Below are 18,869 nucleotides of genomic sequence, written 5' to 3'. Positions count from 1 at the left end.
ATGAGAGAGAAAAAAAGCACAGGTTCTTTGGCAACAAGATAAGCACAGGCTCTTCCTGATGACAACCATAAAGCAAGAGGGCTTAAACAAAAAAGAGGTCAAAGGAATTAAAATCCATTAATATATTCCAATAAGCTTTAGCGGCCTGCATGATTATGTGAGATGATAAACTTTTAGATGTAACAAGTCTTTCAAAAACATAAATTCACAATATTTCTGGCAAAAACCACTGGGGTAAAAATCTGTGGTACACTAGGGAATAAATTCTCTATCAAGTGTGAAGTGTTGGAAAAATCTGTGTTTTCTTTCACTCTAGTTGAATTCAAAATATATCAAAGACAGTCCTTCACATTGCTCTAGATGTCAACTCCCATGTGATTTCACCATGTTTTCGCAGTTTAAAATTCTTTGACAAAGTTTTCTGGGTAATATCTTATAATTTCCACAGGCTACTATACTTGACACCATCTTATGCCACATAGATGGTCAAAATCTGCTCTTTCCTTGCCTCCTCAAAAGGATGCAAAGAAGAGGAGCAATCTCTTGACCTCCATGGAGTTTCCCTCCACAGCTCTGACAGTAGCTCAGTCTGAACTTCATCATGTGAGTGGATTTGCAGCTCACAGCAATTTTTGCAGTTAAATAGAGCAGTAGAAAGTAATCACATCTCATTGCAAAGCTGGTCAAAGCTTGTCTCAGACAAGCTGTGTAATAGAAAAACTACATAAAAAGCAAAGCAAATCCTTTCAGAGTCAATGATGACTTAGGGAAAGTGCATCATCTGGCAAAACCTCCATTCTTTATTTATCAGCTAAAATACATCTTGCCTGATCTAGTAAACAACGCAACCAGATCAAGTTAACTTTAAGACAAATGAACCTAAGCAGATTGTTCCCACTTTCATCTCAATAGCAGTGCTAGAATTTTAAATATTTTGTATTTTTACTATAAATACAAATTGTTTCTAATGTAGTAAATAATTCATTAATCCTGCTTTGCTTTAGTATGTTGGACACTTAGTTGCTCTTTTTAAAAGGATTATTACTTGACTATCCTACAAAAAACAGGTGGTTATTCTGCAAGTGTATCTAGGCACATATTTCTGGGAGGAAAGAATGCTTCTGGCTAAAGTTAATATAATTAAGGACTTTCACACATGATCCCACAAACTAAATCTGCTTTGGTGGAAGTTAATGATAGGATGCATGTTAATTCTTTATTGTCAATATTAATATAATCTTGCACATATTGTTCCTTCAGGGTGTGTTGTAACAAAAACATGTGCAGTGGCACAACCTTCAGCAAGAAAAAGCAAGCTGAGCTGGCCACAGAATAGGTCTATCTTAAGAGTTAGTGAAATATGTTAAGAGCATCTCATTGCAGATCAGTGGTGTTACAAGACATCTTTTCGGTAACAGCAGTATCCTCAATAAGTTGATCGGTTCCACAGTCAGCACAAGTCCCCGACTTTTGGAACAAGGAGGCTACAGCCTGAATGCAGAGAAGCTGCCTATTAGCTACATTTATACTCATTTGCCGAGATATTAGAAGATACACTTTGTGTTGCTGCCAGATGGCTCCCAGCTGCCTTTTGGTGGAAGCGAGGCAGTCTGCAACTGCTGGTGCGTGCTGGGGTCTCGCCTTGACATGCATCAAAATACATCTGGATATGCACTCAGCCTGGAAGCCTAAAAACTATTCCCAGGTTTTGGAGTCTGGGTGTAGCCTAATTTAAGCAGAAAGCAAAGAATGGATCCAAAAAGGTATTTAGAAGTCTGAATTTCTATTCATGTTCTTTTAAGAACTGTAATTAAATATCTAACTGTCTTCATGCTCCTTCCTACAGATAAACATTACAGAACATTGCTGTGGCTCCTTTTACCAGGTGCAACTCTTACAAAGAAAGCTGCTGCCTTTCATTGCAGTTCCCAAATTGATTTGAATTGTCTCTCTTCTAGAGGGTATTTTATTATTACAGCCTTTTCTGTACAGATTCAGATCAAATATGTATTCTATGCGCTGTTTAAATACACTATATACCAAAAAAAATGCAAAGGGGGCTCATACAATAAAAAATGACAGAATTAATCTATCCAAAAGCCACCCTAATTCACCTTCACCGGGTGTATACTCAGTGATACGTTTCTTAATTATATGACGCAAGCCATTATTTTCCCCTTGGAACCCAACCTTTTCCACCAAGCCTCGCCCTGAAGGACTTTGCCATTGTTGCAGATAATCCACCTAACTAGCACATTCCTCCCAACAACACATTGCCAAATCCATTAAGACTAATTAATGCTATAAATAACCAGCAAAACATGCCTACTGGCAAAGATGTCTGCTTCAGGACTAGATTTCATAGTCCCTGCAAAAGTGAGCTCTAACCGACAGGCACCACTAAGGAGCAGTGCAGCTGCAGAATACCTAGATCAAGGTCAAAATTCAGCCGCTCTGTCTTCAAAGCCAGCCTGCCTGCATGCTCACACACCTTCCCTTTCCTAGCTGGGCTGAGATGGTACAGTGGGACCCTCTCCCTTATTTCTGCCCCTTTTAGGAGCTCCACAGGCAATAGGGGGTGTGTGGGGGGGGGCAGTGACAACTGCTTTCCCCAGCACAGTTGTTTGCATGAGACTTGCAGCAGGGAAAAATCTCCAGGCAGCAAGAACGCCTAAGCCCATGAAAGAATCCCAGAGTGAGAAAAATACCATGTACTCGCGTTTGCACTCACCAATACGAAGTAAAGAAAAGTTAGAAATCTGATGAGCTGTGAAGCCATAGAACTAGAAGTGCTACTAGCTTTTTGACACTTGCCTTCAGAGAACTTAATTTTCAGCACATTTCTGCAGTCTGTCTGAACCTGCTTATACAAGAAAAATAGTTTTATGCTGTTTCACTTAAGGTAGAAATGAGCATAAGATACAATGAAGAAGGGACATTGCCCATGTCCTGCTGCAGGACTGCTGGAGCATGCGCCCACCCACTGTTGGCCCTTTGGAACACAGAACTCGTCAGATAATAATCCATATACAGCCCTTGGCCAAGCCTTAACCTTTCAGAAATTTAAAAAATTCCCTTAAAAAGTTGATATTTTTCACAAAGGAAAAAACAGAGTTGATTAAGTTTTGTGACAGAAGTTGATTTTACTCAGTAAAAGTTAAAACAAGAAATATTGGAGAACAAATTTCAAATCACTGAATAAAATTACTTTCCAGTTTTTTCCACTTTGCCATGATGTACTTTTAGAGAAAGATTATAGCCATGAATTTACCAGCAGTTTTTCTTTAATCTCAATAAACATAGTATTTCAAGCATCAACATGCATAAAATCTATTTTTGCAATAGTGTTAAAAATACTTCAAAAACGTGCACTTACATTCAGTCACCGAAAGAGTCTCCCCATTATTGCTTTGTTCTTGAAGAATTTAAAAACTGCAGCAGGCAATCCTTTATGTAATAAACAAGAGTATACTCTTCCAATATTTGGAAAACTTCGGACTTCTCACATTTTCAAACCCTTCAACACTGCCATCCAGGTCTTCAGAATAACCAAGGGGACAATGAATTAGTCCTTTTTCAACAATGGAGAAATGGACAACTTTGGACACATTTGAGTATTTACCTATTTTGAAGGACCAGTGACTAAAAAGAAAAACATGTCCTTTCAAAATACCTAGTAATTGTTTTCCCAACCAAACGAAGAACTAGTATACTGTTAGAGAAACAAGGACCTTTAAGCCCAACATGACTAGACCAAACTTTTTAGCTATGGGTGAATGTTGGAAAGCAAAGCTTTTATTTGATACCTGGATCGTGTAATTTCTGTGAATTGAGAATACTCCAGCCCACTCTGCTTCTATCACAAATATAATCCTGGTTTTGGTGATATATATTTCTTAAAGAGAAAAAGAAAAAAACCACAAAAATTTTTATCTTAAGAAGCTATGCTACAATTATTTTTATTATTTACTTCATTTATAGGCTATTGAGTATCTTAGCAATTGGTGGAAATTTTTCCTATGCATAAACAAAGTAAGCCTTGTGGCATTTAGAAATCTATGAAAAATATTTTTTCTACTTATGCGAGAAAGTGTGACCTCTTTTTTATGATATAATTATCATGATTATTGAATATTACCATCATAGTCAACTCACGTAAGCACGCAACTTTATCAACAAAAAAATACACAAATGCATTGAAATACAAAAAATTCAGCCTCAGACCACAGAATCCTATAATAATTCAGGTTGGATGCCACCTCAGCTGAGCTCACAGCTCAGCCTCCTGCTAGAAGCAGGCTCAGCACTGAACACAGACCTTGTTGCCCATGGCTTTCTTCAGCCAGGTTTTAAAAGTTTGCAAGGACAGAGTGCTGTTCTGCTACAGCCTCAGCAGTTTAAAACCCAACACAACAGATTACAGAGAAGCCATTAATGGTCTGGTCTCCCCCACCCCCCACCCCCCCCTCTGTTTTAAAATATCTAAAGAGCTTTGGTAAGGCCCCTATCTAGAGATTTCTTTCCTGTGCCAGGAGTTGGCTGGCTATCACATTTCAAAGTCTTACACTGCACACAGTATGCAATGATCCTTTTCCAATCAATTTAGAGCTCGTATGTAACAACCATTTGTGGTTGATGTAGCTATTAATAAATATTTCTAGAAGTCTGTATCCCTACAAGCCATCTCCTTACCTGGCACACAAGTGGAAAGACACCTGGGGGAGTTATAAGTCTTAACAGGCAGAGAGATTAATTCTAAGAAATTAACTTTACATAGGGAGGCTAAACATCTTTGTTCCCTTTGTAAGCAGTGATCAGGAGATGCTGTGGTTAAGGGTTATATGAACCAGGAGTCAAGCTTTGCAGGTGTCCTGAATTACCTGGAGGACTCCTTCATTTTCTCCACTGGCAACAGAGCGGCACTCAGAAAGATGAGTCTCCCTCCCTAAAATAAAAGCCCTCCAAAATCATGAACCTACATCCCCGGTTTAGGTTTATGGCATAGGACTATTGCAATGCTTCTTTCATTTTCTTTTTATTTTGAGGTATACATTTTGTTAAAATAGTAAGTTTTTTCAAGCTGAATTATACATGGAAAGCGTGATTTAATGAACACTGCTAGTGTTAGTTTTGCTCTGCAAATTTTTGATCGCTTAATACAACCTTCCAATTAGTCATGTGAAAAATGAACAAAATCAGGAACAGTCTTAAAAAAATAGGATGAGTGTTCAACACTTGGCACAAATCAAAGAAAGGAGGGATAAATTTGCACCCCATTAGGGAAATTTCCATGCATAAACACTGTTATCTTAAGAGCTCAGTATATTTCTTCCATAGTGTTAGTCTAACAGCATTTTGATAGTTCAAAGCTGCACCTACAACAGGTTTCTCTAATTATCGTGCGGAAGCAGCTCGCAAGCAATTAGTCTCTTTGAATTTCTTGGTACCATCAGTAACCAGTAACTTAATTGGTATTTTAACATGGTAGAAGGGCTCTAAAGAGTAGATTGCTTTCTCTCTGGGAAGACAAACATTTTTACATTGGATTATTTTCAGAGGTTATTTTTAGTTTGTCTGGATAGTTAGCAGAGTTTTGGTGCTTACGAGATTAATATAAATCAGGGAAGAAGGTGGCTTAATGATGCAGATGGCACAGGGCCATGGAATGCACACGCTGCCTGCCTTAAAAAAGACATAAAAATGCATTCCTTTCACCATGGCATCCCCAGAAAACCTAAAAGGGAAAATATCTTTGTTTCATTTGAAATTCAGCCTAGGAATTAAAATTTCTAAATACAGACTGCTAGTTTGTGCCTTTTAGGTGCCACCCTGAAACCCACGTTAAATAGCTGCATGCATCTGGAGATGGTTGTTTTACTGAAAGGCTTGTGGTTGACAGGGCAGTAATAGTGGGGTTTAGCACTGAATACGATAGTGGACCCCCTTAAAACCAAGCTGTCTCCCCCATTTAGGCTCAAGAGAAGGAGCAATCAAGCCCTTTATGTAGCTGTAGGTGATGATGGTGACTGCCTCAGATCTTATAATAAAACCAGGCAGATAGTAGTTCACAATTACAGTGGTTAGGTTTTCTTTTTTTTTTTTTTTTGATTGTCAAAGCTGGAGGAAGACAAAACCAGAAGTTAAGAGAGACAAAGAGACAAAGTTTCTTGGGTGCAAAGCTCTCAGGAATGACACATATAAAGCTTTCCAGAATACTTTTGTTGTGGTCTGGAAAACTAACCATTGTCCATAGACCAAAACTGTGTACAAGATTGCACCATAAATATATGTATTTTTTATAGGTTTCTCATCTTCTGTAAAAGCAAGAATGAAAGCCACAAACCTGCCTGGTAAGGCACATACGTAGAATATGAATGCCAAATTTTGAACTCCTGGAGAAAAGTCCTGCACCTCCAGCTGCAGGGCAGTCACTTCTTGGGAAACACACTTTATAGGGATGGACCTTCAGAACTATGCCTTCAAGACTTCAGCTGGAAACAGGATTTATTTGACCAATAGGAAATGGTTCCATCAGCGCTATTCAACTAAAATCACTTTACAGTTAATGGAAAAAAAAAGAGTGCGCTAGACTCCATGCATCTCAGCAGAATAGGTCACTTTGACTATAAGAGGAGGTAGGATGCCTGTGACCAGTGTCCAGCTAGGTGACAAGTCACTTCCAGCTAGGTGACTTGCTAGAAGTAGATTACATCAGCAGTAAGTTGTTAGGTTGTACTGAAACACTGGAGCCTACAAGATGCCTTCAGAGAGAGGTAAGATGAAGTGCCTGTTAGAGGTAACGCTATGGATTGCAGAAAGTTAGGTCAGTAGCTTAGACTAGATGTGTATCAAATGGCTAAAGATAGATGAAATACCCTGTACACCCTAGCTGTTTTTAAGAGGATATCATTAGCAGTAATGCCCAGAATGGAGGCACTAGCTACAGACATTGTCCTCAGCCAGGGATACTTTTTCCCATGTTCCAGTAATTGATTTGTTGCATATGATCCTGTTGTATTCAGGCTGGACTCTCAGCCTGCTGTCTGACTGAATCATGAGAGAGAACAACGTAGAGGAACCAGTAATTTCAAATACAATGGAAAACTTGTTCTATACTTATATGGCTCAGGAAATGCAGAGCATCACAGATACACATCCATATCATATGCAAGATGGATGGTATGGGCTACCTCAATTTGGCTGCTTGCTTGGAATACTGATTCAATTAACAGTAATTTCAGTAATTTTAGACAAGAGTTGGTGTTTTCAAAAGCCACGGACAACTCTGGGTGACTGATTTTCAGAAAATATGCTTATAAATTCTTCATGAATATCATGTCCTCTTAAAGACTTCCCAAACAGATGTTGAAAAATCTGAAACACAACTATCTTCTAACATTTTTCACCAAAACTTTTAGGTAAGCAAATGATGAACTTTTATGTTAGTACTAATATTTACAACCATTTATGCTATATTCATTGGAGTTGCTTTACTGAAAAGAGATACATGGCCATTCTCTGCTTTGTGCATGACACTTTCAAATATGTTGACATCTCCTTGTTTTGTTGCAAGGACGGCAATGAGCTGTTGTTTTGGTGTTTCAGTCTGGATATGGAACACGACAGAAAAGTCTTATTTTTCTTTCTTTGCTACAAGGACTTCAGATTATGTTTGCCCTTAAACAGATGTAAACAGAAATCATCTTGACTGTGGAAAAAGTACTGGTCTTTGTGTTTAAGAATCCACAGTTTAGAAAAAATTTAACCAACACCAGCCAAAATACTGTAAAATTCTTATAAATAAGCTATTTCACTTGATGCATTCTTTCTCAGTGCCCATTTGCTGTGCATCTGTATGCATGAAATGTCTGAACTACAATCTTGTGTGACGTTAGATAAAATGCGTTATTTCATTCCTGAGGCAGAAAACTCAAGTAACAAATGAAAAAAACAATGTACCATTGTACAGGATGTTCTTTAATCATGCAAGGATATTGCAGCTATGTTCACTGCTCTAAATTATGAGTTTCCTGTAGGGTATTTTTTTTTCTTCTGAATAAAGCCAAAGCAAAAAAGAAATTAAACTAATTTTAAGTATTAGCTGTAAGTATTTAAAAATAAAAACGTTTATTTGTTTAATCTTCTGTCTGACTGGAGCCCAAAACATTTAATGGATTTTTTAAAGACATTATTATTAGGGATGACACCATACTAATTAAGGGTATAGTACAGACATTAGTGGATAGTGTTCCTTAAGGAGTACTCCTAATTGTACTCCTGCTATCCCACTATCAGTGGATACTGAAATAATGAGCAACTACTAAATAAACTAGCTACTACTTGGTTAGTTAATCTCCAAATAATGTTACACTGTTTTGCATGGGATTTGTGTTTATACGAAGATGGGAAGCCTGGGTAAAGAACTCAATCTTAGGTATTTCTTTCTGCTGTTTTAATTGCTGCTGTCTTATTGAATCCTTCAAGTTTTGCCTTCAGTTGAACAGGGAGTCCATGGGAATTCAACATGTGCTTAAAAGATTTCTGAAATTATGGCATTACTAGCTGCTTTTTAAAATAAGTCCTTCCAGAGTTTCTCCACCTCACAGGATAATATGCTGAGAAATTTGGTTTTGTAACATCTGTTTGTTAACATTGCCTTCTGTTTTGTTGGAGGGTGTCTCTGACTGCTTCTCTCATTCTGTTCTATCAAACTTTTATGTTGGTTTATTAATCACCCATTTACAAATTGTGCCTAAGGGTCTTTGTTGCCAACTGAAACTTTTAGTGCACACACAGAGTCTCAGAAACTAGTTCACAAAACCTTTGATAAGTAATATGATAACAGTAATTAGTATACAAAAGCCAGCCTGATTAGCATTAATGATTTCCAGATGAGGACAGATTATTCACTAGCGGCATCACCTCATGTCCTACAGTCACAGAGCAGCACAGAAATGCTCAGCATATGTTACCAGCTCCAACTAGCTCCTGTAATGCTAAAAGAGCTCATTTCCTTCACCAACTGTGCCCTGAACAGAGAAAATTCTGAGGCTGCTTGAATTCCTTCATTACCTCACACATAAAGAATTCAGGGACAGTTCCAAAAAAGTATTTTGATGACACTAACTCATCATAGGAATGAAGTATCTAAATAGTTGGTGGGGTTTTTTTCCTCCAGATCTTGTCCCCAAATATTGTGGAGAAAACTGGCAATATAAATCCTGGAGTATCATTCTCCAAAACAGCACTGAAAAGGAGGAATACACAGGTGCACTTCAAGGCAAAATTACGTAGTTCAAGCACACACTGGAGGGCAGAAGAAATCATTCAGCCCCCAACAACCCGGGTACGCGAATCAGATTTGAGTTTGCAAGACTTATGGACAGCAGATCATAAAGTCCTTGACTGAAAAACGTACTTACTACTTTTCCTTCACGATGTTTACAAGATGTGTCACCATCCCATTGACGTGAATTGTGCAGAGGCCTTTCCAGTTGTGGAGCATTTGGATGCACGAAAGTTGTTTCCCTACCACAAAATGCTCATAGTCCTGGAAGACAACTGATGGATGTGGATAGATGGAGAAGGACAAAGATTGTAAAAATATTACTTAGCATGATAGGCAGTGGCCACAACATATTTGTAGACAAACATTTGTCAAACTGATTTTAGGGATTATGTCAAGGAGGAATTTTAAGGGCTAGATTTGAAGGAGGATAATGAATTATCTTTATATGAGCTCCTCCCAAGCACAGCAGACAGGATAGAGGAAAGCACAAAAGCACATTTCTGGAGAATTTATAAACATTAATGGGTTTTACAAATAAAATTGCTGTCTCTTACACACAGGAAGAGAAATCAGTGAGAAACCAAGAAAAGGATAGAAGTCTGTTTCTCTTCAAAAAAATTCTCATTTTCTATTAATGCAGTGGTCTGGCTAACCTAAAATGAAGAATTTCAGTTCTGGATAGCTTAGACAGAAAAGTCAAGAAAATTACTCTCATGGTGACAATTTCTTCACATTCCCCTCTTTTATCTTTACCCTATCTTTAGCCAGTGCTATGCATAGGATGCCAAGTTAATTTTTTCCTTTTGTTGAAGAGTTCTGAATCCAGCCCTCTCCAAACTCACAAGACTGTACCCTATCCATAAATACCATACTGTTTTGAGGCAGGATGCTATCATTTTATCACACCGATGTTTTCCTAAATGTACCTAAATATTCTTTGTGGCAGGGACTGCTACATTTGTCTTCATGCTAGCCACAGGGCTGCAAGGTTAGCCCTTTCAGCTATGTCTACAGATGCTCTCTGACAGCATTGTGTATCCCCGTCCTGCTACCTGGCTGTGCCCAGTATTTGCACTGTACCTTGCTGTACATGTTATCAGGCCATTTCAGGAAGGACACAGGCTGACATGTCTATTTGATGTTGGCCATGGTCACATTCCCACAAAGCAGTGTATTGTCATATGCTGCAAGGACAGGCAGACATGGTCTATGCTAATAAATAGCCCACACTTAAGACTTCCCTTGCAGTGTATCCCTGAGCTCATTTAAACCCTGCCCCTGAGAATGGACTAGCATCTGAAGGGCTTGGGTAGGAAGCAAGTCTGGATTTGATCAGGCATGGAAAAAGAAAGATTCCTACCTAAAATCCATGACAACCTATCCCTCTCCTTGATATGTGTACAGAACTCTTTTATACAAGATAAAACAGCCCCCGTGAAAGAAATGGGGTATATATTAACACATATATAGGTACTGTGGTCGCCAAAACACCCTCCTGTGAAAAAGCATCCCCTGTCAAATCCACTGCTTGGCTTCAGAATAGGAGATGCAAGAGTGGCATCCTGCCTCTCCGTGCATGCCATGATGACTGGCATTACAGTGTGTTGAAAGCAGATGTTCCTCAGTCTCACCTCTGTGAATAAGCCTGGATCTTCTACAACCTAGGTCTAAATATCCTCCGAAGTCCTTGCAGTCATTCAGTTTCTTGAAGATATTAACAACGGCAGCAATTTCCCCTTTCCATTCTCTTGATTAAACAGAGGGAAGGAGGTAGAAAAAAGATGAGAGAGGTAAAACTCCAGATGTTGTCAACAGCAATATCTGGTTCCACCAGAGAATTTGAACACTGAAGCAATGATGAATTACAGTGGGGTCCCTATGGCAATCCAGACTGCAATCATAATACCATTGAGGAAGAATAAGGGCTAGCATTCATTAACATAAACAGCAAATGAATTTATGATAATTTCCACTGGTTCTTTCAAAGAACATGAATACATCTGTAAGAAATTAAGATGACACATCAGTGTAACTCATTCATTAATAAAGTCTGGTATTGCACATTTGTTGCAAAATTTGTCACAACTGTTACCGGTGGTTTTTAATTCTATAACTGTACTTTATTAAAACCATAACACAAATGTCTCTAGCAGAAGGGTACTAGCTAGTTTGCAAACCATAATGTAGGTGATTTAATTATTAGTCCAAACTTACTTTGGTGCAGAAACTGAACTTCTCCAGTTTTAAAGCAAGTAGGTGTTTAATCATTATAAATATGTACGAGAGAATTACAATCACGCTGCTTTCTTTAGGGTTATACAGCAATTGATTCTACATTAACAAAAACCTATTAAAGGATCTCTCTGTGATCTGAGTAAGTGTGGAGGGAGAAATAACAACACCAGAAAAGCAAACCCTAAACAAAGAGCAAAACCAGTGACAACGTACTAAACTGATGAAGTCAGTGCAGTCACTGCTGCATTCCTGTGCGTGTGGAGTCACAGCTTGCCCATTTTTAAGGGCAGACTGTCAGGTACAACCTAGTCAAGGCACAGGTGAGAAGATACACAGATTAGCAGAATTTATGCATTTTAACTTGGGCAGCATGAAGAGTACCCATCAGCCATGTGTAATAAAACATGAGTTTATGCTTTGCTACTCTACCTAGCAATAGTTTCTACTGAGCTGCGCCTCTCAGCTTTGCACATATATCACTATTAAATACGCCTGATGATAAAAATGTTGCTACTGCAAGAAACCCAAGCTGTGTATTTACATGTCTCTGTGCAAATGCGCCAAATGCCTTCTGAGACAGAAGGCCTGCATTAGGACATAGCATAGAGGCATTTGCATGTGTGAGATCCACAAGATGCTGCAAAGAGCATCCTGTGTCCATCTCCAGTGCCCTGTTTTGGCACCTCGTGAAGCCAAATGGAACAAAATGTTGAAGCCCGGATTCTGCAGGCAACCCCGCAGCCCAACTTCAGGTGAGACTGATGGGGAAGCTGTAGCTTCCTTTGCCACTCCATTAAGCCTGTCCATGTAAAGTTAAACATAAACAAATGTTCACAGGATTGTGGTCGTATTTACTACACTAGAAATAAACATTTATGAAGTAACAAGCCTGCATCTTAAAAATATGTATTTGATTTTTCTTCTATATAGTGAGGAAAAAGTTGAGAGAAAGAGAAGTTATAAATCCTTAGCGTACACTCAAGAAAACCCATCATGATAAACTTGGTGTTTCATGAGCCACAAGGGAAAATATGAGAAAATGCAATATTAATTTAAAACAGTAATACTTCATATTGACTACAAACCAAACTAACAGCAAAGTTCATCTATAATTTAATGACAAATTTACAATTTTTTTCACGGCACTAGATTAGCATAACTGAACAGATTTATGCACGTTGCTGAGAGCCAACGCAAAAACATTTGGAAGATATTCTGTGAAAATGAAGAAAACAATCCAAATGTTTCCCCGTGAACCTTTAGCAATAGCTACAAATATTTATGTTAACATGCTATTTATTTAGTAGCTTTTCTACTAGTTATCAAGTTATCATCTCAGCTCTCAGGAGAGTGCTGGAAGGAAGGGTGAAAAAGTAAACCACGTCACTGATGGGTTGCTGTTTGAGACAAGGATCCAGCTCTGACCAGGTGTCCTCGGCTCTAGAGCAATCCTCACTGCAGGTCTGGGCTGCTCTTCTACAGCAGCAGCAAAGGCAGTAGTCATAAGCTCAATAATTCCATCCTTACTGCAGGAATCATACCAGAGGAGTCTGTTTCCTTGTCCGTGTCACCAATGGCATGATCTGCTCTACAGTTTGTCGACACTTGGACTCAGTTGCACAAAGGTGCTCAGAAGATGAAATGCCACTCATTTCCACAAGATTCAGAGACTCCTTCTGAAATCAGGTCTCTGTCACCTTTTCCTCTCTCATGAGTCTCGTCAAACTCCATGCCCAAATCTTGTTTTGGAAGTTGAAGAAACCTGCAAAATTGTCATCTATAATGGGATGTCCAGCTTTGGAAAAAAAAATACCATACCTTCAGCATTCCTTTCCTGTTCATACATCCTCTTCACTTGTTAGCTGTCAGGCCTGCAGTGTCACCCCAGTCCTCTCTCCCACCTTTCAGGACACAAATGCCATTGGCTTTCACAACAGAAACACCTCCAGAAAATACACCATAAGCATCCAGAATGAAAATTATAAGCTAATAGATGTGTCTGACGATAAATAGGTAGCACCTCCAGAAAAATAGGTAGCACCAGACAGAAAGAACACTCTGGACTTTGGCAACACTTAGATATCTTATTAAGCCAGTAAAGTATTATTTAGTGGTACTTAGAATTGTGAGCCTTTCTAAAATACTTCTGTCAACTATAACTGCTTGGATGCACCTCTGTTAATCAATCCTGAAACAGCATTTTACTTTGACTTAAGAGTCTATGGCTTCATCTGCATTTCAAGTTGTTCACATTCCTACTTCATTACCTGCTCCTCAGCCGTTAGGGTTACTGGTGAACAGGGGTAGTCTGACGCTCTGACTGCAGACACTGGCCGACTGCAGGCATTTACCAGACCATAAATGAACCAAAATTCTTGCTCTGGACCAGTGGTGGGCATCTTCCAAAGCAAAAAGCGATGCCACCAGGAGTGGGTAACAGGGGAGCCAAGCCAGCTATAACCCTTGCATTGTGAGGTGCAGGCCCACTTTACAGAGCCTGGTGTAACTACACAGCCACGGACCTGCAGCCGCAGTTTCCATGGCCCAGTCCTCCCGCAGCAACATGTCTGCAGCACCTGGGCTCACCAAGGGAGAGCAGGTCGCTTGCTCTGCCCTATTACATGGCTCAGTGTCGCCCCTAGGAGACACAAAGCCACACTTAAACCTACTGATGACTGTGGATAGACACACTTCACTGCTTTGACACCAACACCACAGAAAAGGAGCCTACAAAAAGGAGTGAGTTTCCCTCAGCTCCATTGCAGCCAATAACTCCCATAAATCAGCTATCCTCTTCTGCTGGGACTGCTCCTTTTCCTGCTAAAACAAGAATAATATTTTTAAATACACCAAAGTTCTTTTTTTCAAAAAGAACGTACCCCAGGTACCTTCAGCTTTGCTCTCCTTCTCCCGAATTTTTGTAAGGTGGAAGGGCAGAAAAGGAACCTGCCCCATCGTTCAGGCAGTCAGTCACATGATGGTCTTCACAGGGGAAAGCCTTGATCTCATTACCCATGCCAGGGTAATACCTATGAGCATGTTTTAGGATCAGCACAAGTGGCAAAACCAGAGGGAAAATGCACCATGTCAGCCACAACTGCCAGCAAACCATTCCTTATGACAAAGCAAGGTGGTCCTTGGTCTATAGGAGTAAAACTTAAGGCTTTCAAAACCCATTTTGGGTAGGAAAAAACCCCAAACCCATCAACTTTATGTATGAGAAGCACAGTGAGCACAGAGAAAACAAGCAGCAACTGAAGCGGTCCCGGGCCATCCCTGTGGGTCTCAATCATCTGAAACCTTTGCCTGTGTCCATGATTAGTATTTACTAAATTCTTATGCCCTGGCACCAGTAAGACTTCAGTGCGAGCAGGCTGCACAGCGACTAGGATTTTTAATGACCAATAAATTATCTGCTGCTTCGGAAAAGCCAGTTATCGTATTTAATTTGACAGCCCCATGCAGGGTGAATTCCATAGACACAAAACAAATGTCAAGCCTCGAGACTAACACACATTTCCCCAGATGCAAAATAGACACTCACCAGTTGCTCTCTTAGGAGGATGGAAAAAGCTAATCCCTCTAAATTATGTAAACCAAACAGAGAGTGAAGGCTTAAAGCCTCAGCATTTCTTAAAGCCTCAGCATTTATTTTTAACAAGTAAAGCATAAACCACACTACTGCTTTCACATCTGCCTTCTAATTTTTTTTTTGCCTTTGAATGATATGCAATACAACTATTTTAAGATCTGCTCATGAGTGCCTGCAGCTGGCAGAGCTTGTAGGGAATAGTAGGTGCTCATTTCTCCTCCGGACTGCCACCCTGCCCCCTAAACACTTATCATGCGCTTGTAGAGAGACTTGGATCGTGGAAGATCTTTTCCAATCCAACTTTTATTTAATTTTGCATCAAGAAAGACAGTGAGGGGAGAGCTTTTTCTTTTATTCGTATCTCATTCAGATCTGGGCTGGAACAGATCAGAGGAGGAACATCCACCAAACTCTAAGTGCTTTCCAGCTCTAGTTCACATCTGTTACTAATGTATCTTTACATTACTAGATAGTTTAATAAACAAGGAAGTAGGAGTTGTCTGGTGAATTTGGTCCTATCATTTCAGAACTCCATCCCTGGCTCTGACACTAGCCTCTTGGTGGGACTGATTACACAGTTCATTTTCCCCGTTTGCAAACTGAAGGAACAATGCTTTCCTTTGCCGTAAGCCATGCTGGGATGTAGGGAGGAAGAGCGCCGTTTGAAAGGTTGGTGCTACTGGAAAGCGGTCTGATGAGGCGGCGACCTTACTGTCACTTTGCTGTCAACGCTTGTCAGGACAGGGAGAGGCTGTCTGGCTCTGTAGAGAGTTACACAGGGTGGTACTGGTGAGCAGCACTAAGGAAATAAGAGGGAGGGAAAGAGAGTACTTGAGATGTTAAATTAAACTGTGGAGCAGACTCGGCCGGGCCCGCTAGCAGGCACTTAGTCAAAATTTACGCATGTGAACAACAGCCATTGTCCCACGTAATTAAAGGCTGCATTACCCTGAAACACGCCAAATTACAGGGCTGCGCTCGTTCCGCTCGGAGACCACGCCGGGCACCGCTTGCGCTTGCAGGAACCTACGGCGAAGGGACGGCGCCGCTTCGCCCGCCCTCCGTGTCCCGCCCGGCGCCCCCCGCCGCTCCCCGCCCGCCGGCCCCAGCGGAGCGCGGCGGGCCCGCGCCCGGCTCCCTCCGCAGCACGGCGCCGCGCCTGGGCGGGCGTGCTGCGCCCCGCGGCCCGCAGGGGGCGCCGCAGTGCCGCGCGGCGGCGGCGGGCGCTGCGGGAGCCGCCGCCGCCGCCGCCGGGCGGGCGGAGGGGCGGGCGGCCTCTCCGCATTGTGCGGCCGCGCCGCTGCCGCCGGCGGGAGCGCGGGCGCGCCCGGGGCCGGGCCGCGCCTCCCTCGCTGAGCTCCGCGGCGCAGCCCGGGCACCGCCGCGCGCGGCCCCTCCGCGCTGCTCGCCGCGCGCAAGGAGGTGAGCGCCGGGCGGGCGGCGCGGAGCTGTGCGCGCCCGCGGGGCTTCTCCGCGGGTGCGGGGAGAAGGGAGGAGCATGGCGGGCGCGGGGAGCACGGTGCCCGCTGCGCGCGGGGCCGCGGGCGCGGAGCCGGGCGTGCCGGGGAGCGGCGGTGCCCGCAGCCGCCGGAGCCGCCCTGCGCCGGGCGGGCGGCACCTGCCCGGACCCGACCGGGGACCAGAGCCCAGCCGGAGTGCCGGGGCAGGCGGTGATGACTCAGTGCCTACGTAGAAATGTAAAATATACCTGCCGGCGCGGGGCGGGCGGGGTGCGGAGCGCCCGGCGGCGGGGAGCGGTGCCGGCGGGGAGCGGTGCCGGCGCGGAGCGGTGCCGGCGCGGAGCAGCGGGTCGTGCCGCAGGCGGCGGGCGGGGGCTCGCCGCTGGCCGGGCGCGCAGCCCCACGGCGCTGGGCTAGGGACCGGCAGGCGACCGGGAGCTTTTGTGGGAGGGAAATACCGGCGTCCCCTTCCCACCCACCCCGCTGGGTGATACAGCTCCTGAAACACTTTGCGCCTCTAACTGTTCGTGCGAAGTGAGCGTGGTCTGATACTTGCTCTTAGGCAAAATGAATCAGGAGCATAAAGACGTCAGAGATGAATTGGGACCCTTTCTCTATGTAAGGTGTCTTTACTCTTTCTTTTTACAAGCTTTTCTTTATAGGCAAAAGCCTCAGGCTTTTGTTTCAAGACATATGTTTGAAATGCATTTTGCTGTAGAGCAGGTAATAATAACATAGAGCTTCCTACGTCACGGTTAGAATTTGCGGCTAACACTTTAGCCCAACAGCAAACCTTCACAACAGGTTGCATTCACAAAGTGAAGTTCTACCCTGTTTTAAAGGGAGGCTGAATTTTTGATGTTTTAGTCGGGGCTGAGGATCATCATCATCCTCACCGTTGCCATTTTTTCCACACAAGATCTTAAAGCATTCTACAATGACAGGTACTGTTATATTTTTTACTGTCCAGCTTACAGAAACCCAGGAGATGAAGTGCCAGGTGACTTGCTCAAGGTCATGCAGCAAAGCTGTGAACATAGATAATTCCTGTGTGGCCTGTTAAAAGTGTATTACCAGAAATTCTGGCACCCCACGCTTTGCCGACTGTTTACGTATAAGCTGAGGCAGCTTAAACAAGGAGCACTAGAGAACTTACGAGTATGGATTTGTTTAGCAGAATGGGCAAGGTACAAGTGCTTAGAGGATTTTAAGCAACTGCAGCTGAGTAATCAAAACCTTTATGGAACTGGAGGGCTTGAGGAAAGATCAGCTATCTGCAGGCACTATTAGTGAGTGCTCATGGCTTTTAAATACATTCTACAAAAACTAATTCATTGGACTTGAGGCAAATGCAGCCAAATCTAAGCAACTGCAGCTGAAAGAGAAAGAAAGAATAAGGAATCTTGTGAGGCAGGTACTTTGGGTTGTAAGTACCTTTTGCAACATTACAGTGCCAGTGTGAAACGAACAGCAAGAGCTAGAAAGCTGAAGGTAGATTTTGCACGAACAGTGCCAAACGTGTCAGTGGTGTTACTGCAATGTTTAAAGCAGGAACATAGCATCAATTATCATGACTATTTAAAAAGAAAAGAGGGGGAGGCTGAGGGAGAGCCTGGCTCCTTGCAGCTCCATCCTCGTGGTGTTCTTCCCCAGGCTCTGCATTGACGTCACAATGACACGGTGAAGCCGAAGACAGGAGCTGGGAACGGTTCTTCTGCTTCACTTTTGATAATCGAGTGAATTTGCCGCCACTCTGTTCCTTCCAGCATGGCTAAGAGCGCAGAAGTGAAGCTGGCCATCTTTGGTCGAGCTGGCGTGGGCAAGTCAGGTATGTTTGCTGTCTGATTCTTTTCCTTCTGCTTGTCATCAGGTAACTTTTTGCTCCCTCTGTGCAGACAAACTCCTTGTACAAAAAGACAGCTGTGACCTTACTCTTGTCAGAGAGGTCAGGATCAGGCCAGGAGTTCTCTCTTTCTTGCTTCTCACAGTGTTTTCTCCAGGTTCTGCAGAATAAAAGTACTTTTGTCATTTTAAAAAAAAACACAACTCAATCCTACTTCTCATGAAGTGAGTGGCAAGATTGCTCTTTTCCATTGGAACAGAATTAGTATTTAATTTATCTCTTCATAGCTTGTGCTAGATGAAGGTATTTATATTATGCTCCCCATCCCCTAAGATCAGATCCTCTGTTAAATATTGGATGACTTCTGTAATAGCTCTAATTCTGGTTGATTTCAATGGGAAATTTTAGAGTCAGCAACTCAAAGAATTTTTATTCTCAGTGTTCTCTTGG

General features: G+C 42.2%; 1 protein-coding gene across 2 annotated transcripts in view; it reads left to right on the top strand.

Moving 5' to 3' along the window:
• The first annotated feature begins 18,294 nt into the window (after positions 1 to 18,294).
• Positions 18,295 to 18,869, top strand: part of RERG (RAS like estrogen regulated growth inhibitor) — a 106,024-nt gene continuing 105,449 nt past the window's right edge. For both annotated transcript variants that reach the window (XM_059816453.1, XM_059816452.1), the window contains exon 1: positions 18,295 to 18,404. In XM_059816453.1, the coding sequence (XP_059672436.1) occupies positions 18,344 to 18,404 (61 nt within the window). In that variant the 5' untranslated portion in view covers positions 18,295 to 18,343. The remainder of the gene's footprint in view (positions 18,405 to 18,869) is intronic.

The sequence above is a fragment of the Gavia stellata genome, chromosome 4, assembly GCF_030936135.1.
Source record: "Gavia stellata isolate bGavSte3 chromosome 4, bGavSte3.hap2, whole genome shotgun sequence".
NCBI lineage: Eukaryota > Metazoa > Chordata > Aves > Gaviiformes > Gaviidae > Gavia > Gavia stellata.
Note: the sequence above shows the minus strand (reverse complement) of the source record. Positions and strands in the feature narration are given on the sequence as shown.